This window comes from Thunnus maccoyii, chromosome 8 (genome assembly GCF_910596095.1).
Source record: "Thunnus maccoyii chromosome 8, fThuMac1.1, whole genome shotgun sequence".
In the NCBI taxonomy this organism is placed as follows: Eukaryota; Metazoa; Chordata; class Actinopteri; order Scombriformes; family Scombridae; genus Thunnus; species Thunnus maccoyii.
In genome coordinates this window covers 28,256,421-28,279,323 of record NC_056540.1, presented here as the reverse complement: position 1 = coordinate 28,279,323, position 22,903 = coordinate 28,256,421, and the positions used below count along the sequence as shown (strand labels likewise).

At 38.6% G+C, this 22,903-nt stretch overlaps 1 protein-coding gene across 1 annotated transcript; it reads left to right on the top strand.

Annotated features, from left to right (window-relative positions):
• Positions 1-10,170: 10,170 nt before the first annotated feature.
• Positions 10,171-21,500, top strand: tlx2 (T cell leukemia homeobox 2). The gene is made up of 4 exons (XM_042419423.1): positions 10,171-10,864; positions 17,367-17,579; positions 18,276-18,513; positions 21,284-21,500. The coding sequence occupies exons 1-4, from the start codon at positions 10,357-10,359 to the stop codon at positions 21,498-21,500; spliced, it is 1,176 nt and encodes a 391-aa protein (XP_042275357.1). The 5' UTR covers positions 10,171-10,356.
• Positions 21,501-22,903: the final 1,403 nt, after the last annotated feature.

Here is a 22,903-nt window from a genome sequence, read left to right as displayed (position 1 = left end):
TGAGGCAAAATATATGTAGTTGCTGATCATCATAACAAGCAATAATAACAACAATCCCTTAAGCTTTCAGACAATAATTTATTTGGGATGTTTTTGCCCTGCTACTAATCTGCATGGGGGAAACTGGGCGGCTGAAACAACCAATAATAACAACAACAGCATCATCATATAAAAATTACACTTTAAAAGCACAGTAAAATATATAAAAGCACAAACGGAATGAAATAGAAAGTAAACAGTTGTTTCACTGCAGTGGAGCAGAATTTACTGAATGTAAACATCATCATATTTATAATACAGACAATTTTAATTAATGAAATAATTAAGAAAATATATACAAGAGATTTATACAGAATGTGATACTGATATTGATGGTAAAATTATGCAAAACTGACATTAATTAAGAGCAAAATAGATGCAAAACTTGATGATAAAATAGACCTACTTAAAAAAAAATGTTGATATTTGTTAGCCTGAGTAATAGAGGTAGGTTTATCCTGCATTACATTTCAGGATATCTTTCATACACTTTTATTTGAAGCCAGATGTCACCCTCCTCCTCCTCCCTCCCTCCCTCCCTCCCTTCTCCTCCCTCCCTCTCCAGAATTGCCCCCGGGCCAGTCTCCTGCCCGCTGCCCGGGGTTGGGGAGGCTGAGCTCGGCCTGACAGGCGGCTGGTGGCTCTTCAATACGACGGAGGAAATTAAATTACCGCTCCTGTTGCCCGCTTTGTAAACAAGACAAAAGCCAATGATACGGCCAATTACACTTAAATACGACGCATGTGTACAACAGGCTCTCAGACCAGCCTGATTTTAGACGCTGGAATCAGGGACACAGAGGAGGGTGAACAGACTATAGAACCACTTGTCTTTTTATTTTTATTCGCCATTATTTTAAAAATGTATTCAAATGTATTTACCATATGTATTTGCACAAAAATGATGCAAGGAAAATATTTTTTTCTAAAATAAAAAAGGTATAAAAACATTTCATTTTGCTTACCAGTGGCTGCATTTGGTTAAATCGAAGGATTAAAATGGTAGACTACATTCAAATATGCATGCAAAAATATGCATTATCCCATGATTATTAATTTTAAATACTTTGTCACATTAAAAAAAAAAAAAAAACACTTCAGCCTTGTGGGAGACAGAAAATATCTCATTAATTAGGAAGAAAAACAACATATTTGATCTTTTATTTAAATATCTTTTGCATTTCCATTGCAGAGGTGCAGCTCAGGGGCGAAATTGTTGATTTTTGTGGCTCCTGCAGACAAAAGAAGAATGCATATTAAAATCCATAAAAGGCTTGTTTGCAGATGTTATTGATTGGCTGCTAAAGAGTATTGATTGAGAAAATATGAAAGGCAATATTGCAGACATAATTGACTCTGCATCTGTTACACAATTTTAAAAATCTATATGTAATCTATATCTAACAATTTTGAGAATAATAATAATAATAATAATAATAATAATAATAATAATAATAATTCTGTGGATTTTCTATACTAATAGTCAAAGCTACATTGATGGTCCCAATTCTTTTTCCTCCCCAAAAAAACCCCTCCATAAACTCTGCCCAGTCTCACAGTCTCACAATAAACCCCCGATGAAAATGGCGATCAGAGTAAATAAAATAGATGGTCTTTATCAAAGTAAATTAGATTCACCTAAATAGTTCACTGGAGGGGCAGAGCAGTTCCTGTAATTCACTTTAAGGTTCACCAACTTACTCAATAAAGCCCTGGCCAGGAATCTAACTGATGTCTAATCGATAGGTTTATCTGAGGCAAACAGCTGGGAAGAGCGAAATGAATCGGTTTGCGTTTAAAAGTCGAGGAAAAGATAAAAGTCGATGAATGAAATGACGAGTTTTATTTGACCTTTTTTGTGTCGATTTTCTCCAAATACAGTGAACTCTCAAAGGAAAGAGTGAGAGATGAAAAACATTTGTTATTCTTAAAAATATAGCCAATATAGATTGTTATTATAATCAGTAATTCATAATAATTCATAATAATTAATAATAATAATAATAATAATAATAATAATAATAATAATAATAATAATAATAATAATAATAATAATGAACAGATCAATATTTGTTGGAAATTACCTGCTTTCCTTGTAGCCTGTGAGGCCTGTAACGCTCAGTGCAGCAACATGACATCCATCCATCCTCCTGGTCCCAAGCCTGCATTTCAGCGGTTTCTCCTCTCTTTTTTCACTGTTTTTACTCCCCCCCCCCCCCCTCCTCCTCCCCTCTTTCCTCCCCTTCCTCCCCTCCTCTCCTCCTTTCCACTCTGTCCAGTTTCGAGTCGTCTGATCCGGGCAGGAGGCGCCAGGTTTTCCCCTGAGGGCGGCGAAGAGTCAAGGACTGAACCCTCCAAATGCAGAATAATGTAATTCCACACTCTCAAGAAAAAGGGTTCCGCGGTGTAAAATGGTTTTTTTGCTTGGGTTAGCAGAACCCTGGTGGCTCGACACCAAGTAGAGGCTGCAGAGAGGTGATGCTCTTGCTGTGACAGATTATTCTCCCTGATTATTGTACACTCTCAACATGAAAGATTCAACAGGCGGCAGCACCACATATAATGGTTCTTTGTAGATGGCTAGCATGCAGAAGCACACTGATTCAAAATAATATGTTCATAAAGGAAAATTACATTTTCTTCAATATTTTTTTCCCACAATTTGGCCATGATTGCATGTGTTTGTAGTGTATAATAATGTCTTCAACCACTTAATTTTTGAGAATTAGGGGTGACATCAGAGTCCAGCAGAACAAGCAGCAAGAGCTTTTGACTAATCAGAGAGGATCTAAAAAAACATCAATATTTGATTTATTTCAGCTTTGTGAGATTATGTTAAATTAATTTGGCTAAAGTTGTGTTAAGGTTTTGGCTTTAAAAAGCTCAGACTGAGTCCATGTAGGCTTCTTTATAGCCATGTTTGTACAAGATACAAATAACCACTCCAAACGACCAAAATGAGATTCCTCTACTGTTATCAAATGCTTTTATTAAGGCTGCAGGAACACTAGATGGCTCTAATAGATTATGAAGGCTAAAACAGCTCTACAGTCATTTTAAAATGAGAGAAAATCAGGTCATGCAACTCCTCTCTCCTGTTTATTTCCCAAATGTTTTCAGCTACTTTACCCTCATCAGGGTGGTGGAAATGTTGGGACATAAACATATGGGCATAAGGGGAAATAGTTGTGCAACAACAGATTGACACTTTTCTGTTTACAGAGTCAGAAGATGATTTTTTAGAGAAACCCGGAGCTTGCACCCTCTGTAAAAAAAAGGTTGCAGAACCATAAAATGGTTCTTGCACCACAGCAGAGTGTTAGCAATGGAGAAGGATTTGGTACAACAAAGAACCCTGGTGACCCTACACTCAGTGAAAACACTTCTCATGAAGTGACTCATCAAACTGCTACTAGCAGAGCTCTCAGTGTTCATCAGAAATGTTTTTCAAGCTTAAATGTACTGTAACCGACTCTGTGTACAGAGCAGCTCTTGTTAAACACTCTGAGCAGGAGTGTTTCTGTATTAACTGGAAAGTTCAGTTTGTGGAGAACAATTATGCTTCTAAAAACATTCAAACCTAAAGCAACTTTAAAGGGTTATTTCTAAACATAAGCAAGGTAATAAACTGACCTGCTGAACCTGGTACTGCAGAACGTTGTATTTATTAGTACCTGTGATATATTACAGGTGACAGTACAAAAAGTAGTTTATGGTCAGTAACTGATTGAATAGAAAATGGGTTCTGGATGTTATAACAGTAACACTGTGGGTCTTAGACTCTGTTTGTTTACTGGAAATCTGTATTTTATAGCAAACTGGGGGAAGTAACATTCTAGGCTACACTTAAAAAAATAATACATGGGGATATTTTAAAGGCAGATTCCACAATTTATAGTCTCAGTTGACTACTTTTAGGACAAAAAAGTTGATTTTTTAATTTTATTTCCACACTGGAATCAGGGTTTGACACATAGACCTTCATGCTTGTTGTTGTAAAACTTAAAGAGGACATAAGTGAACCATTATTTTGACATTTACAGTCAGTTATATATAAAATATGACAAATTAAATTTGTAAAAATGCTTTTTTTGTGTGTCTTCTGCAACCTTTTGGTGCTGTAAAAATCTTCTCATGAATAAATAGATAAATAAAGTATGCATGAAGTGTGAAAGGAAGTGTTTCACAGCTACACTTTCTTCATCATTAAGTAGCTTTTATTTGTATTTGTATTTGTTTTGGTCACAAAGAGGGCTCTTGGAGTATGAAGGCCCCCCTTCTGCAACCAATGAACCCTGTTTTTTCTGGGTGTATCTGCTCTGAAATTCAACCTAATAGCAGCAGAGAGCCAAACAGGGCCGGGGAGGGAGGAGGATGACAGGCTTCGTCACACTAATATCCGACATCCTTGATTGCAGAGGCATTTTTTACCTCCTGCCCAGGTCTGGGATCATTTCAGCTGTCAATTTAAATGCGTCCGTTATCGGACAACTTAGCGGCTAGACATCCATTATCGGACGCGCCTACTGTCTGGTGTGTCTTTTCACAGTTTTTATAATGCAAAATTTGGACAAGACTCCACAAACAACCAACTGACAGCATGTTAAGCACGTAAGCCGTGCATGGCCATTTTTTTTTTATACACATATTATTATTTTAAGGGTTAAATGTCAATTCAGATGCTGCAGTTTTGAGGGCTATTAGTGGACAACTGGTAGTCTGTTGACAACAAATAATTCTTGAACTGGAAGTAAAAAAAAATCCAAAATAATAAACTGCATTAAATCTAATGGAAAACTGTCACATCAATGTTCACATAGATACATATTGTAAATAAGAAATAGACCAGTAGCTAAAACCGTTGTGACTGAATGTCTGAATAACACAAAGTTTATTTTCCCCTCATCATTTCTGTTTATGGAAACAACTGGTGAAACATCAATTCCAGTAAAACACTTTCCATGAGAAGCAGTGGGAAAAAAAAAACCCCAGTGACCAAAAACCAACAGCCCTAAAACAAACTAATGGCACAAAACAACGTTTAACAGTATGAACAACGTCAGCAACTACAATAACAGGCTTAATCACCTCCATAATGATAAAAATAAATAAATAAATATAATAATGATAATAATAATAGTAAAAATCAGCATCAGCATCAGCATCATCATCACCCGGAATAGTTTCAGCCATCAATTTAAATGCGTCCTTTATCGGACAAATTAGCTGCTGGACATCCATTATCGGACGGGCCTTTTCCCATTTTTTTTTTCCACACAAAATCTGGACAAGATTCCACAAAACAACCATGTGACAACATCTCAGCAGCATCTAACTGTTTGAGTGTCTGATTGCTTGCAGTCTACCGTCAATGCATGAATCTGCAAGTCTGAGTGAAACCTGATTCAGATCATAATTATGCTTCCGTTAACCACAAAATATAGCCTCAAGTTACAATATAGTCTTAGTCACCTCCCAAGAAGCAGTAATACTGGTAGTAGTAGTAGTAGTAGTAGTAGTAGTAGTAGTAGTAGTAGTAGTAGTACTTGTAGTAGCAGCAGGAGTATAATAGCAGTATTTATGGGCCCAGTGGGGAGTCTAGCTGTTGTCCTTTTTTTTTGTTTTTGAGTACAAATAGCCGCTTACAAGCCTCAGTCAAACCTCTAGTGGTTCATAGCTTAACTTTACATGGCCAACTTTCCCTTTTTCTTGCTCTTATTTATTTTTTATTCATTTTAATTCAGCGCGTGGCCCCCGGCCCCCAAATGAAACCGACCGGTCGGTCACTAATATATCGGGGAGGCAACTGTGACAAATTCCTTTTGTCTCCGCTTTGCTGGTACTTTATTACCCAGACGAGCAGCATGGCCTGGAGATAACGATTCATCACGCACAGCCGGCAACCATAGACAACGCCTTTGGGCAAAATCAGCGAGGGGCTCTCATATTGAGAGAGAGAGAGAGAGGTGTGTGTGTGTGCGTGTGAGTATGTGTGTGTGTGTGTGCGGGAGAGAGAGAGAGAGAGAAAGGGGTGTATGCCTTAATTGGCAATGGGTTTTTATTGCATTAGTAAAATTGCTTATTACAATCCTGCACAGCATCATACTTGTGCCTTTAAAACCTATAGGTAGACCTCCTATTGGCATATTTTATAACTAGTCAGGGATCTTTATTTAAAGGAAATAATAATTTAAATTCCATTATGTTTTGCAACTATAGCTTATTAGATAAAAGTTTAATGATCCTCATAGGAAAACTGGGTCATTGCAGCAGCAGACAGAGGGATGTATTCAGAGCACAAAGGTAATGAAGATACTTCAACAAGCATTTAGAGCAGGAAAACCTGCAGCATAATCACTTCATATATAATCACATTATGTCCAGAAAAAAGTGTTTTCCTTTGCTGAACAACATGTTAGAGGTACACGTGCAGCACAGCAGGAGATGGAGGAAGATGTGGAGGGTTTGGTGCAAAAGATTTCAGAATAAGATTTTGGCTGTTTGTCACTGAAAGATGGTTTAGGGACAGATGGAAAAGAGTTAAACATTTAAAAAATGCTTTTCTTTAAAAAAGTATATAAATTACATATATGTGGTTTTAATTAAAGAACAGAAATGTGACAGATCAGTTTGAAGAGTCCCAGACTGCCACATAAGAGATCTGATAACTTTTAAAAATCATTGTAATTCCCTTATTGTAATAGAAGCTCATGGGAACTAATCATGGTGAACTGTTGAGAATAATGAAACAAGGCACTCTGTGTGTTGCTGAGTTGTCAGACTCAGTATAGAGAGGTGATCATGTTGCTCCTGATGATTAGAGGTTTACACTTTTACTATCTGTGTTCTCTCTGAATTAGATTTTTAAACACGTTGGCAAAGACTTGAATGAACTTCACTCAGCTACCTGTACATGCAGGGCCTTGCTGCATATAAGGCAACATGATGAGAAGTTTCACAAAGGATTGAAATTTCAGTAGAATTTCCTCCTTCATGGCATGTGAGCCAAGGACCATTTTTATTTATTTATCTATTTATTCATTATTTTTTTTATTTTTTAACCATTTTTTTTCATTTATTGGTATCGGCCTTTGAAGAAAACTCAGGTGTCTTCCAATGAAAGTTTCACATTCTGAGTATAAATCTTTGAGAAACACTTCATATTTGGCATTTTATGGATTTTTTTTTGTTGGTTTTCAATTCAAATTTTAGGGAAGAGTTATGAATGTTCCACTTTACAACAGAGAAAAACTGTGCAACTCCAAACCTAAACCAAAAAATGATGAGAAACATAACTTCAGACTATAGGTGAAGTCATCAAATGCTCAGTGTGGTCTTACATGTGAACTGTTGTGTGTCCTTGAGATGGAAAATGTTTGGGAAGTAACTCCTAACTGTCTTAAAATAATAACGAGGGCATGCTGGTGTTGTACTCAGCTCAAATTCATTTGAAAATGTATTTATAAATGTGCACATACAAGGATATTCAGTTCATCTATTAATACTCTGATGCATTTAGCTTATAACCTACAGAGAAAAGTGTCAAACATGGGAAGACTTGTAAGAAGTTTTAAATAGCCATAAAGAGAAAATCCAAATATGCAACATTACACTAACAGAATAGAGGTGTGCTGCTATGACTAGAGACACGTGAGTATCCAGTTCTCCATCAAACATTATAAACAACACATAATAAACTTTTAAAGTGTTTGAGACCTGGGAGACATTGAGATGACGGTTGGAACCCTAAAGCTGCTGATTTGGATTTAAAAAAACAACAAAGAAAACCACACCTTTCATGCAAATTCGGCGTCATCCTTGACTTGATCAAGTTTGGGAACCTGATGGTGTAAACAAACAATTTGGCACTAAAGGTGACGGCGCAATCAGACATCACATCCGTGCTGCTGACATCACCGGCACAGCCAGGAGAGATGTGTTACCCCAAAGAGGCTTTCAAACATTATTTTCCACCCTCCTGCCCGTAGATCTTCCCGGTTTTGCATAAACGGCCAATTACCTTGTCTGTAAACTGATCTGAGGCTCAGTGCATCCTCTCGTCCCCTATTCATTTTATTGTAACGCGCAAATATAAACAGGCTTATAGCAGCTACACTCACACTCCTCTCGTCCCCGCACCGTTATTGATATGGCCTTGAATTCACACAATTGATTTTTATGCTTCCCTCTAGCCACCTTGTGCAGTTGAGAGATATCTTTATTCGCACGGAAAGTGAAATAAGTGCGTAATAAAACGGTGATATATTAAATTCGTTTTTCCCCGTGTCGCGGCTTTATTATGAGCCATTTTTCATTTTTATTGAATTGAGATCCTGGCGGTCCGCGTCGTCGCTTCGGGCGAAGAAAGGTTAAATAATTTGTGCAAATCAGCAACGCCGGCGTTTCACATTTGGCTTCATGATCTGACTCCAGCTGCTATTTATTTGTTTAATTATCTATCTATCTATCTATCTATCTATCTATCTATCTATCTATCTATCTATCTATCTATCTATCTATCTATCTATGTATAGGGGTTTCATTATACATCTTTCTCTCTTCATTTGGAGATGAAAAATGCTTTATTTTATATCTGAGTATATTGTTTTTTCACTAAATATCGCTTACTGTTGGGTTTACATTTCATTACTTTGTGATAATGCACGTTGGAATGGGCCTATCAATGCCTTTACTATAAATCAGGCCTGTGTTCTGCACACTTCCCGTCAATGTCACTGGATTTATGGCTTCATTGCGCACAACAGTGCAACAGATTATTGCGTCAGCGGCCCACACATACACATAAATCTAGTTCAGTATTTGTTGTATCCTGTAGAAGACAGTGCGGGGATGCAAACTCTGTGTGTGTGTGTTCTTTTCTTTTCTTTTCTTTTTTCAAGGGGGCTGACTAATATTCAACATGATTTGCATCCACTGATCCGAACATTTGTGGTGATGCGTCCATGGGTATATACAGTACAGCATGTGGTTGATTTAACGGCACATACAGTGAGCACACATAAGACACCCATCGCTGCCTTGAAAACAAAGTGTCCACCTTCCGTTTTATCACCTGTTAAGCTTTATGCCCACCAGCAGTTCCAAAACAAAATCGCATCAGAGAGGATTCTTCAATGGCCTTGACATAAAGATTTTGACCCATAACTCCACATTTATATTTTTCACTCCATTAATATGCAGAAAAACTGGAGAGAAGATGGACAAAATATATCAAAATTACAGTAACTGGGCATTTAATTAACTCAACCCTTAAATAAATGGACGCTCGTGCTTTTGAAAGCAAATACAATCCTCACATTTTTTAATGTAAAGCTGAAAAAAGAATGAATGGAACAGGAGACCCATCCCGGTAAGATGGAGGGTTTTTTTTTAATATCCTTTAACATGTAGACGAGTAGTATTTGAATACTGCTTGACCTGGACCTCGAGCACCACTAAAAGGCACAAACCCCCTGCTATACACCAGAAAGGAAGCATAAAAATAAAGAAAGCTGCGGCTTCTTTAAGAGATGCGAGCAAAACAACTGTCCTACCGGGGAGGAGGGAGGGGTGGGAGGGGAGGGAGAGAGCGAAGAGGGGAGTGGAGGGAGGTTTGGCTGGATGATCGAATGGCAGCTTTTACGCAGAGGGTTGTCTCACCTGCTGAAACGCACTTCACCATTCAGCACAACAGAGCCATCTTTCGCTCTCACCTCCAATTAATATCCACGGCTGCGAGGTCATCGCTTCCTTTTTTCGCCTCCTTGGGTTTGTTTTGTTTTGCCTCCTGCTTTATTTTGATGCGACGAGCTTGGGTACCCTACCATGCCCTCTGCGCATGGATCGTCTCCGCCAGAGTAGGCGAACAAAGCGCATCAAGCCTCTCCAGAGAACTGCCTCCCCCCAAAAAAAATCACGGATTTTTGTCTGTAAGTACTCAGGATAACCATTTAGCATCTTCGGTTGTTTTTTCTTGATGTTAGGCTGCTTTGTGTCTAGTTCACTGGGAAAGAACACGCTGTTAAAGATGGATACGCTTTTTCTTAGCCCGACGGATAAGCATTTAATTTAGGGAACACCCGGTCCCACTGTTGGCCAAAAATAATGGCAAGATTTTGGATGGCACTGGACACGTTACTGGTTTCTTTGGAGTAGAACAGGCCTGTGTCGATGCTTGAAAACATCAACAACAGCCCAGTACTGCAGCATACAAACATTTCATTCCCCAAGGCGTGAATTACTACATGACAAAAATACATCGGCGCACTGATAAAACATACTGACAAAACACACCACCGATAAAAAACAATAATAAATATGGAGCACACCGGGATCGAGGAGGTGAACCAGACGCACCAGCAGCAGCATGAACCCATCAGCTTCGGGATCGACCAGATCCTAAACAGCTCGGACCAGTCCAGCGGTTGCATGCTCCCCAACCGGACCGGCGACCCGGATTACGCGCTGGCCTCTAACGTCTACAGCAACGGGTACAACAGCGTCTACAACCCGGCCTGCTCCATGACGGCGGCGGCGGCGGGTCTGGCCGGCTCCTACAACGTCAACATGAACATGAACGTCAGCATGAACATGAACGTTAACGTGAATTCGGGAGGTGCCGGTGGGGTGATCCGGGTGCCGGCGCACAGACCCATGCCGCCTCCTCCGCCGCCCGCCGCCGCGCCGCACCCGCCCCCTTCGGCTCATCCGCCGGGCATCGGACACGGCATCCCCTCTGTGCCTGGGATGGGAATGGGAAATGCGGCAAACTTCACCTTCCCCTGGATGGAGAGCAGTAGGAGGTTTGCCAAGGACAGATTAACAGGTAAACAAGAGTTTTCCTCATGATCCTGCAACACCTGTAGGCTGATTTGTGTTTTTGCCATTAAAACAGATGTAAGACCAGATGATTATATAACCTACACCCATCAAGGAAGGCACATTGTATATGCTCCCTCATCGCCAAGCAGGCGTGAGTTATGAATAATCTAACATTTGTGTTTAAAACAAGACAGTGCAGGCTAAACTAGGCCTAACAGCTCGACAAAGTAGGGCTGATTTCATCTTTAGGTTGTAATTTATAACAAATCGTATGCACACAGAGTCAGTTTTATTATGAGGGCCAGCCTGATAAACGAGTAGAGAAATTGGCATGGACATGCTGATGAATCAGTATTGGACCATCACTCTCCATTTACAGCGGATGACGGATAACGACGTTGCCCGTTTTTTTTCATGAGGATGAATGATTTTTTTTTTTTTTTTTTTTGGCTTCTTCTGCCAGCCAATTGACAAAACAGGAAGATGAGTCATAATGGTAATAACATATGGCAGGTTAAAATCTGCAGCAGACAATGCCGTGTTGTTATCATTATTACTGTGCTTTCACTATGTTTACGTCCCATAATAATACTTTTTTACTCCAATTTTATTTTATTCCAACATTGTATTTTTAAATGGAATTCCTCAAAAAAGCCCTTTAAACAATTAATCTGCATGATTCAGCTTTAATCACTTATTAAAGACCTTATACTCCATTAGTTCACTTCCACTGGACTCATGGAGCTCAGACTGGAAACTTGGTCAAACCAGATTCTTCACTAACGTCTAACATTTCTGTAATGGCTCAGTTTGTCTCTCTGTAAGCTCGTTAATTTGGAGGATTTGCAAAAAATCAACTATGGTTGTCAATGATGCAACAATAATAAGATAATAAGACAATAATATATTATGTAGAGTCTAATATATATACCTGAGTAGAGTTTATTTTTTATCTCAGTAGCCTTTAGGCTCTTTTTGGCTCTTTTTAGAAAATAAGAAAATTACAATTAACTAATTTATTCTTTTACATTTATTTTTTTGTTTATTTTTGTTCTACTGTGTTTACAGTTCCAGCAATCTGAATCACGTAATTCTGTTTTAGTTGTTATAGGTAAGCCATTATTCATGCACTATCTCCAGTTTGCTCCTGTAGCTGTAAAACACTCATCACGTTTTCTTTTTATTTCGCAATGAGGCGTTTAGTGCTTCACTGATTTTTTTTTTTCCTTTCTGGAACAGTAGCTGAATGTTTTTCATTGAAAAATAGTTCTTGAGTTCTTGGGTTTGAAATAATATAAAACTCAACCCTTAAGTATTAAACCTGCTGTGATAATCAGACTTTATATGTTGCATAAAATAGTGTTTTCTGTCTTTTTATTATTTTTCTTTCTGGGAGGAGGGAGGGAGAAGGGGGGGGTTCACTGGTCTTTTTCACATGACCTCATCGTTATGAAGATGAAAATGAAGAACATCATAGATTTGCGCCCGCCCCACCCCCACATTTACCCCCTTTGCATTAAATATTCACTATTCCGTTCTTTCTACTTGATTAATTATTAAATACTGGGGGACGATATGTCAACTGCAAAAAGATACAGTGTAAATAGGCTTATCAATTTTACTCATAGTCACAGAGGGCCTCTCGTTTAATTTCTCTCAGCTTTGTGTCGCTGTAATTATTTCGCAGCTTATATCTTTCCACTGTATTGATCAGCCAAAGATCAGCAGCAGCTACAGCACACACACACACACACACACACACACACACACACACACACACACACACACACACACACACACACACACACACCGCTCTGCTCTGTTTCCTATAAAAGGCCGTAAATCAAACGGACTATCATCTATCCTGATGGGCAGAGAACCATTTTAAATGTTTCTTCTCTGTTTCTTGTTTTTCTCTTGGCTTTCCAAGTTGAAACCGGAGGAGAAAAAACGGCCCCGGGCAGCTTTAAACAGCTAAACATTTTGCCAAAGGCCCCCAGCTCTGGCAGCCATGGGTGATTTTTTTTCAGGCATGTAAACGAAACCATTTGAATTGCACAATCTCCCGTTTTTCACCCTGGCATGAGTCCGCACGGCATAAATTCATGTTATACAGTAAATGGAGCCAGTAAATCACTGTAATATCGTCAGACTGACGCAAAGGATTAAGAAATGATGGTGTTAAGGGCATCATTTAATCCATCTCTAAGAATAAATAATACTTGTTTATATACTGGTGGGTTCATGATCACCACCAGTAGCTCTCTGTAGGCTTATCTCACTCTGTGAGCAAAAACTCGTTGAATTAGACTTATATATATTTATATATATTTTCTAATATCATCCCACCGCCAAATTTCCCCTCAAACTAATTTGGCACGGAACGGCCCAGCCATGAATTATTATTAGTATTATTATTATATTATTATTATTGTTAGTAGTAGTAATATTACCGTATTAACAGTAATGTTATTTCCCTCTAAAATTACTTGCAAGCTATTTTTTTATAAACTCAAAAATGAAAGCTTTGTTTGTATTTTTTAAGACTTGCAACGATTTGGATGACATCCAAAAATATACAATAAACACACCCAAAATGTACTAGCTATAAAAGATATAAAAAAGGTATTTTTCTGTGCAAAAAATGTAAAATATCATGAAGTTTAAATTCTTGCAAATAAATGAAGCTACAATATCCAAACACTTATCCAACAATTTAAAAATACGTGGGGAAAAAGCACTATTTCTGAAACCTAGCAGTGAGGTAATAATAATAAAAATGATGACACAATTATAATAATGATAATAGAGGATAATAGGGATCGTTTGGGCATCTTGACAATAAACAGAGCCATAATACAACATGTGTAGCTCTATAGGCCACGTAGCACCGATAAAAAACATAATTAAAGCGTCGTTTCTATCCAGTAAATCTCTGTCTGCGTGTTTACGGCAGCAGAGCAGAAAAAAACATGATTTTATTTGAGTGTTGAACCCGCTCCTGTCCTTGTGTTTCCCCGCTGCCCTGATTCTCGGTGTGACAGAAGACAGTGTCCTTGTCTTTTGTCCTGTATAGTGTAATAAATAGCAATATATGTTCATGTTATATTTCAATATCCCCTTTAGAATCCTTCACGGATATATTTATTAGATTGCTACAAAGGTAATATCCGCAGTGGGGAAGGGAGGCGCTGTCACAGAGAAGTGTTATTAAGTATAAGTGGTTTTATTATGGGAAACATATTCTCCACGGTAGCATTTTATTCTGTGATATGCTTATGCTAAATTGTATTACCAAGGCAGCAGATTTTGTATTCTCGTCCATTTTCTTTTTCATTTCACGGAGGTTTCTATTTTTCCTTTTTCTTTCTCTCTTTTTTAAATACAATAAATGGTCCGATGTGATTCAGTTGTAAAGCACATGACCTCTTTCATACCTGACTTGGGTTTTCCACTGACTGTACACTGATGATGCTGCACTAACTGTCTTCCAGGATGTTCAGGAAAACAGTTAGCAATTAAGGAAAAATAATTAACACCATATCTTTTGATTTTAAAGGCTACTACTTTATCTATTTGGATTTAGAAAATATTCCTGAATATTATATCATAGGAAATGATAGGCGTGCTCCATTAGCTACCTTTAATAAATGTAGACTTTGTAGGTGTGTGTGATTCTGACATTAGTCTCAGAATAATAAAAAATAAATAAATAAATAAATAAATAAAAGATAGAAATCCTACTGACTTTTCCCCTCAAAATTATGACATAAGCTATGTTTTTTTGTTTGTTTCATAAAGCCCCAATCCTCGCCTTTAGGTAAAGCTTAACTATTATACCTAACCTATGTAAATTATGACAATATAGTGACAATTCACTCTGAACATTTAAGGCAAAACAGGCTTATACAGTGAACACATTTCAATGCTATAAACACAATAATATATACATATTAGCCTTTAATTATTATTGTAGAATTATTTTTCATTCATTAATTTTCATTTTTCACAGTATTTTACTGTAATTTACTGCAGATGTTGGTTTTAAATCCAGCAGATTGTAAGTTTCCAGGACCACACAGGCTAAAACATTACAGCATTTCCTGCCTTATATATTACTTACTGTGCCAATAATAATAATAATAGCAATGGATAAATCTGAGGGCATATCTGATTCCTAAACAGTCTTAGTCTTACACCTTCAATCAAAACATTAAACATGACTGATGCAGTATCCGTGACATCTCTGTATCATATATTTATCAGTATTTTGCACACTGTAAGGTGAAGCCTTTTTGCAGTTGGCTGGTACAAAGGGTCCTGCTGCATGTTGTGTTCCACTTGGGTTGCCTCCGAACGTGCTTGTATGTGCCTGGTCCATTAGTTAGCCCACAGATGGCCTGAAATAGCCGTCTAATGCAGTATTATTTAGCCAGACCTGCCGCTGGGAGCAACAACAGGCCTGCTTGCTCTCAGCATGTGACCCCATAAGGCTGCACATAGTTTTTGGCAATGAGACGCCAACCAAAAAGAACCACTGTAACCCAGTTACGTGCGTTTAATGTCTATATTATAGAAATTTCATAGAAAAGTCACAATATGAATTGAATTGGGAAGCACAGGAGATTTAAAAACAAAGCATGCAGTGGAATAAGGTCACCATAAACTCAATTTTAAGGGCCACAGAGGTGATATAGTACACCATGAACACCTATAGGAATATTATAGAAACATCACGGGAATATTGTTACTATAAACTCATGATTAAATACCAGAGATGCCTGTCTAAATCCCTAAAGAAATATTAGAAGGATACAATTACCATTTATTGAGCATCAGAGCAACAGACTGTAAAACGGTTAACTGTGTTATTATAGCTATAGGAGATTGAAAATAATAATGAGAAGAAGATAAAGGTCACTATAAATACACAATATATAATAAATCACGATGACTTTTCATTTCAGACACTAAATCTTCTGCTAATTTACACTCCGGTAATTTTAACTTTATGTGACCCACATGTAACAGCACATTGCAGTGATTCATCTTTACTTTACAAATCATTTGCCCGTGTACGCCTCAATTTGCCACTCCTGTTCAGCACCATCAAGGGACGTCAGCGGTTCCCTGGAAATGACTGCCGAGCGCATAATAGCTTCATGTTCCATTTTCCATCCAAATTGTCATCCTCTGTGTGGCAAATGAATTTTTAGGTCACTGAAACTCTGAGAGCAGCAGCAGCAGCAGCAGCAGCAGCAGTAGCAGCAGCGGCAGCAGCAGAGGCAGCAGCAGAGGCAGCAGCACGTGGCCCTCAGGAGACACCTATGCAGATGTTTTCATATTCATTTTGGCTCCTGGTGAGCTTTTCTGACAAAACAAAAACAAATAAACACCCTGTAAGACAGCAGGCAAAACAGCTTGCTAGGGAGGGATGACATAAAGATACAGAGAGAAAGAGACAGAAACAGATTTTTTTTTTTTCTGTTGATTTCCATTCTGCTTCAAAATGAGAATGTGGCTGGGGAGTGGATCTATGGCCAGAAATGATCTCATTACATTTATCGATCTTCTGTTTACCCATGGCTGACAAAATAGACAGGATTCATAGATATTTTATGATGCAGAAGATATGTTGTTATTAATATCCAGATTCAGTGATATGTGAAAGTGAACCAAAAGGCAGTGACACACAGTTAGAGGAAAAACACAAATTACCAAATGCAATTTACATTTTTGAAATGCTTCAATAACAAAATTACTGAAAAGACACAAAATAGTACAGTATACAATGTACATCCATATGTAGTTTACTTAAAATAATACATTGTTACCTATAATTCAACACAAATATCTGTAAAATATATTGTAAAGTATTCTGTTCTACACTATTCTGCAAAAATGATGTATGATCTATATGTAAGAATTTGTGCAATTTTACACTGGAAATAATGTAAAATGATTGTTGGGAGTTTTTAATGACAAATGCCAAAAGTTTTGTGCGGAAGATATTTTGTGTAAAGATTGAATATATTTGAATCTGATTGGTCTGATGGCAGAAAAAAAAAAAAAGAAAAAAAAAATACAAAATGTTATGCTCCAAAAATTTACTTTTGTCTGGTTAGGCACTTATCATGTGATACTGCACATATTGACTGATGACATGGTTTTTAATGGGCTGACGTTGTTAAAGTGGTTATTTAATTCATATTCCACATTGTCTGTGAATGACCCCTATTGCCTGATTCTGACTGGCTGACCAGGATCAGCTTGATTTATTTTTGTAACTCTGCTACTTGTCATTTATTTTTCTAAATAGCAGATATCTCATTCTTTTCCAAATGCTAACTTAAGAGACTATAGCGGTAAATCCCATTAAAGTAGACTCTGTTCATCATTCAGGCCTCCTTCATGTGATTAGCTGCTATGGGTCGGTGCCCGCCCGGCTGCTGCTGCTGTTGCTGTGCTCCAGATGTGGGACCTTACTGTGTCTCCCTTTCCTTTAGGGGAGCAGGCAGAGGAGAGCCGGGTAGGAGAGGCCACAGAGGGCCCGGGGGCCGCCGGGTCCCTCTGTCCGCTCCCCAAGGGAGACATCGGCAGGGTCCCTGTCTGGAGTACTGTGGAGACATTAGCCAAATGCTATTACCCCGAGCTCGCTCACTTGCGAGACGGCAATGGCCTTCTAGCAGACTATCCTTTCCCAAAGGGGGCTTGCCCAGGTGAGTCACCCCCTTTCCCCCCCATCCAACCGCCTCCCCCATCTCACCCATCTGTGTCGGCAGAGGTCTTGATTATTGCGGCATAAACTTTGAATAATTTTTGGCTTTATTTATGAAAATGGGAATGATAATGTCCACATTATTGCTAAATTATTGCCTGTTGCAAGCAATATTACTTACTTTGAATTGTTTTTGGAACTGATGCTGCATATCCCAGCGTTCAAAATGTCCCTCTGTGACTTTTCCTTGGACTTCGCTTCTGTACAAACTAGTGTGCTGTTTGGTTTTCAAAATCTGGCAGGGGAATTGTAGTTGTAATTACATTTATCTTCTTCAATTGGTGGCTTCTGGGCCCTCTCTTAGACTCCATAAACACACAGAGTTAAGACAAAATGGACAATAATTTTATCTAACTAAGGACTGGAAAACAAAATTGTGTTGCACGTATACAAACAAAACCTCAAGGGAAATAAGTTTATACTTCAGAAGCATATATCATTCCAGGTTTGAAATGGAAATAATTACTTACGCTAACGGACATTATTCTAAAACCTAGTCCAAACGCCACAATTATTTACATCGACCTTATTGCTAACGCTAACATGGACTTTTCAAAGCTCAAATATACATTGTTTACAAAATCATTAAACAAAGTCATATAAATCTTTCTTTTGCTCCTTTTCCTTCCCATTTCAGCAGCCCTGTCGCCCTTCTCTGTGACCCGTCGCATTGGCCACCCTTACCAGAACCGGACGCCGCCCAAGAGGAAAAAGCCTCGCACCTCCTTCAGCCGGGTGCAGATCTGTGAGCTGGAAAAACGATTTCACCGGCAGAAGTACCTGGCGTCAGCCGAGCGCGCCACCTTGGCCAAGGCCCTAAAGATGACGGACGCACAAGTCAAGACCTGGTTTCAGAACAGACGGACAAAATGGCGGTAAGATCCTGGCAGAGAGTAAATTTTGTGTATGCTTAGAGTGTGATTCTCTTAAGTTCAGCATTATTTACTGGCATAAAAGTAGAGAATAGTAAAGGTAAACTTCCCCTCCTTCTTACCATTTTCACTTCCACATGCCATATTTTCTTCCACATGATCTATTTAAGCAAAACAAAGAGATCATGGTGGTTTTTCTCTATGAGGGCAGGATACACGCTCAGAAGAGCCACTCCTTCCAATTTTTCTTGCGCCATAAATTGACAGCGCTGAATGTGTCTCTGTTTTGCTGTTAGATCCAAAATGCTTACTGATGTTTCTCTTTAAACACACATAAAATGGCCCACAGCTGAACTATTCGAGGCGTCGTACAACACAACACCTATTTTGCTTAGCTTAGCTGCCAGTCGAGGGCAGTTCACTTGACCAAGCACAATTACTCGAGCCTCCTAAAAGGCCTTTTAGAAACTTGCTGTCCAAAGCAATACTGAAACACTCACAGGAGGAATTGACTGCCAAGTCCGTAGTCAGAAAAACACACACTCCTTCACTTAATTTTAACTGTTGTTTATAGCCATTTGGAAGTAAATGAGTAGGAAATCAAATCATGATGCCCTGCCCTTAGTTAAAGGGACAGGGTTCATATTTCAAAAGCATATTAAAGACAGTAAATTACCTTTTAGGGTTTTAATCTTTAAATGATTCTTAAGCTTCTTAGAATTTAAAGTTTATGACTTCATTTTAAGGCTTGTTAACAGTTTATTGGCCATTTTTGTCGTGGGCAAACATATAAAATTTTAATTTGGTGATCCCTTTCAAAAAGTAAAAATACTCATAAGCCAACAATCAGATCCAGCTATTCTGACTATAGCAGTGAAACAAAACCCATACCTACACCAAGTTGTAATACAAATGAACTTTCTTAAAATAAACACCAACCACCAAACTGAATCCAAGACTGAACGGCATGTCACGAGTAACAAGGGAATTGGTTTAACTCGTTTTTCTGATTTCCTAGTTTTGCTGAGATTTATGCCATTTCCCTGTTGTGTGCACCTGATAGGATGAGCGTGAGGGATGTCTTTGCATGACGACTACGCTAGTAACAAGAGGATGATCAAATCAACAGGCAGCGAATCAGATTATGATAATGCTGTTAACAATAATGTGTGGCTAATGGGTGGAGGTTGGTGTGCATGAAAGAGTGCTTTAGAGGTGTGTTTCCGCCTGTGATTCCTACCTGCCGTTTTTAGTTTGTTTTCATTCATTGATTATGGGTTGTGTTACTAATAACTGTATCGCTGATAAGGATTACTCAGAACATTTCTTGGTTAAAGTTAACAAGCATACAGTTGAGAAAATGTCCAAATTACCGATTAAACATCTGTCACGGGAGTCGATTTGAATATTAAAGAAACTACGACTCAGGTGAGGAAAAACAAAATCATCTGTCATCTATATCTGGAATCAAATGGGAACACAATTTGGAGTTTGTTAAGGATTCGATTCACATTACCGCTTACTTCTTATTTTAAAAACTTATAATTAAGTTTGCTGATCGCTAAAAATCACCTGGTGTGAGTGTTTCTTTTTGGATAGTTTCCAACATAAACACTGCAACTCTTCCATTATAAAGACGTATCGTTTTAAGCAGATCTGTACACACACACACACACACATCTGTGCTGCTTTTCAACACAAGAAACACCTACTGACACAATATACAGGATGTATGTTACTGTTAACATATGCTGGGCTGAAAAGGAAAAAAAAAAGAAAAAACCAAACAGATGTAACTTTTCACCTTGAGGCAGGAAATGTACTGTTCCCCCTCCTCCTCCTCCGTCAGTCACGTTCCCTCACCAACACCTGTCACTCATCGTGATCAGCTGTCATCTAGCCTGAAGCTGAAGTAACTGGCACAGGTGTTGAATAAACATAAATGCAAGCAACTTACAAATGAACAGGTCTTTTTTTTCTTTTCTGCAACACGTATAACTATACTGCTTTGCTTTTCACCCCTGTTCTTGCGTTCGTTTCTTGATTTCTTCATCGCTCTCACATCCCTGCTTTTTGCCTGCTATATGCTTCCATTAACAGCCACGACCAGCTAACTGCAGAAAATTAAAATCTCTTAAAGTATCACAAGCAATACTGAAAAAATCCAGTTTTAGGCTGGTATGTTTTATTTCTTGTGATTTCAAATAAGTTATATGTTTTAACTTTAATTAAAGTGGGATTATTGTGCTTTTTAATCATTTATTTGGAACGTTTTAAAGAGGAACTACAGTAGACACCAGTTTGATATCCTTTAATGCAGTGGTTCCTAACCTTTTTAACTTGTGACCTTTTAAAATTAAGTAATGTCTGCTTGCAACCCTCTGTTTTATTTGAATAGTTTTAGATAATTATTCAGTAATTTACAATAAAAATAGCAAAGATTAGCAGAATGTTTGAAAAATCAAACAGACTTTTGTGTTGTATCTGTTTTTGTCCACATTCCTAAAATGTTAATTATCTAATGACCCCTTAGATTTATCTTGCAACCCTTTGTTGAGTCTTGACCCCCAGGTTGGGATTCACTGCTGTACTGTAAACTACATTGTCTAAAGAAAAGTCACATATTGCTTCTTTATAACAACAAGGGACAAGTGTTGCAAATTAGCTCTGGGTGTAACCGCTGTGCTATGTGTCATTTAACTCTCTGTGAAAATAAACATGAAACAAGTCTTAAATCCTACTCTGCTCCCCTTTGTCTCCTCCATCCACCCAGGAGACAGACTGCGGAGGAGAGAGAGGCCGAGAGGCAGCAGGCCAACCGGCTGATGCTGCAGCTTCAGCAGGAAGCTTTCCAGAAGACGTTGAGCCAGCCTCTGCAGCCGGACCCGCTCTGCCTGCACAACTCCTCCCTCTACGCCTTGCAGAACCTGCAGCCCTGGGCAGAAGACAATAAGGTGACCTCCGTCACCTCCGTGGCATCTGTAGTGTGAACGTGTGTGTGAATGAGTGTGTGTAGAAGAGAGAGGGAGGGGGGGAGGGACGAAGCTGGGAATGAAATGTGTTTATCAAAGTGTCGTCAGTGTGAAAGGACAAAAGGGAGGAATCTCTTCAGTCTATTTCTGACGTGTCTGACGTTCAAAAACTCAGCACCATTATGGGATTATCATAGATACGGGAGAATGATGCTTGCTTTGGAAAAAAAAAAAATGTATGGACATTGTGCTTCCTCACTCATTGATCATTACCAGCAACATGGTGGGGGAGCACGTGTAGAGAGACAGCTATCTGTTACTGCCAAGACCTACAAAACACTGTTTGCGGACATCACAGCACAGGAGCCGCACTTGCAGATTGCTGTTTGTCAAAATTAAGCAGGTCTACAACTGTTATCTTAAATATCTAAAGTGTGTTGAATAATTTTCCTGCCTTACACCAAGTTTCCGCTTTCCCTTCAGCTGTCGGTCTAAAAGAGAGGAGGGCACTTTATCCCTAAGTGCCAGGAAACAAATGGACACCTCTGTACATGCCCAACTATCAAGACTGCCCCCCCTCCCTCTTTTTGCCTCTGGAACCTTCACAAGGCGGCAGAGACTTTCTGCCACTAACGGCAAAAAAAAAAAAAGCCTCCTGTTTTTCGCTTTTGACTTTGTACAATGTAGTAAATGCATGTTTCAACTCTTTTCTGTGTGCACTCGGAAGTACCATTGAAGTCAGCTGCTGTCAAGGTGGAACTCCTCAGCAACCGCAGTGTTCAAGTGGTAGTCAATTGGTGGGAACTCCTGATCATGGATTCCTCATTATGTTCAATTTAAAGGGTGTTTTATATTAAATGATATTGTGACTTTTTGAAAAGAGAAACCTCTCTTTGTCTCATTGGATTCTTTCACACACTGTTTGTTTGTTGTTTGTCACCATTATGAAAACCACGCAATAATACTTTTGATTTTAGCAAGGTAGTTAGCCTCCTGGGATTGAGCTATGATTACACATTAAAGTTTCAAACCACCCAAAGGTAAGATAGCACTGGATTGTATCAGAAGGACAACGCAATACCTTTTTTATCCATAAAAACTGATGACTGCAGCTCCCATGTGTGAATGTGAAGCAGGGCGTTACAGAAAAAACAACAAGCATGCTCAGCAAAACTCTCCCTGGATAAATAAAGGTTTGAAAAGTGATGCCAGCTCAAATTAGAATGACAGTAGGCTACAAGAGAAAGTATAAGTTGTGCAGCTGCCAAGTGAATATTTGAAATGCAGCAGTCAGGGGTTTTTAAATCTTCTTTTTGTTTTTGTTTTTTCCTTGTAATTTCAGTGGAACACCTGAATGGAAGATTTGTTTAACAGCAGGAACAGAAAACCTAAAATAGATTAAAGGATAATACTGGTGTCTT

Coding starts and splice junctions, on each gene's coding strand:
- tlx2 (XM_042419423.1), top strand. CDS start 10,357: ATGGAGCACACCGGGATCGAGGAGGTGAACCAGACGCACCAGCAGCAG. Junction 10,865..17,366: donor TGCCAAGGACAGATTAACAG/GTAAACAAGAGT, acceptor CCTTTCCTTTAG/GGGAGCAGGCAGAGGAGAGC. Junction 17,580..18,275: donor CCCAAAGGGGGCTTGCCCAG/GTGAGTCACCCC, acceptor TTCCCATTTCAG/CAGCCCTGTCGCCCTTCTCT.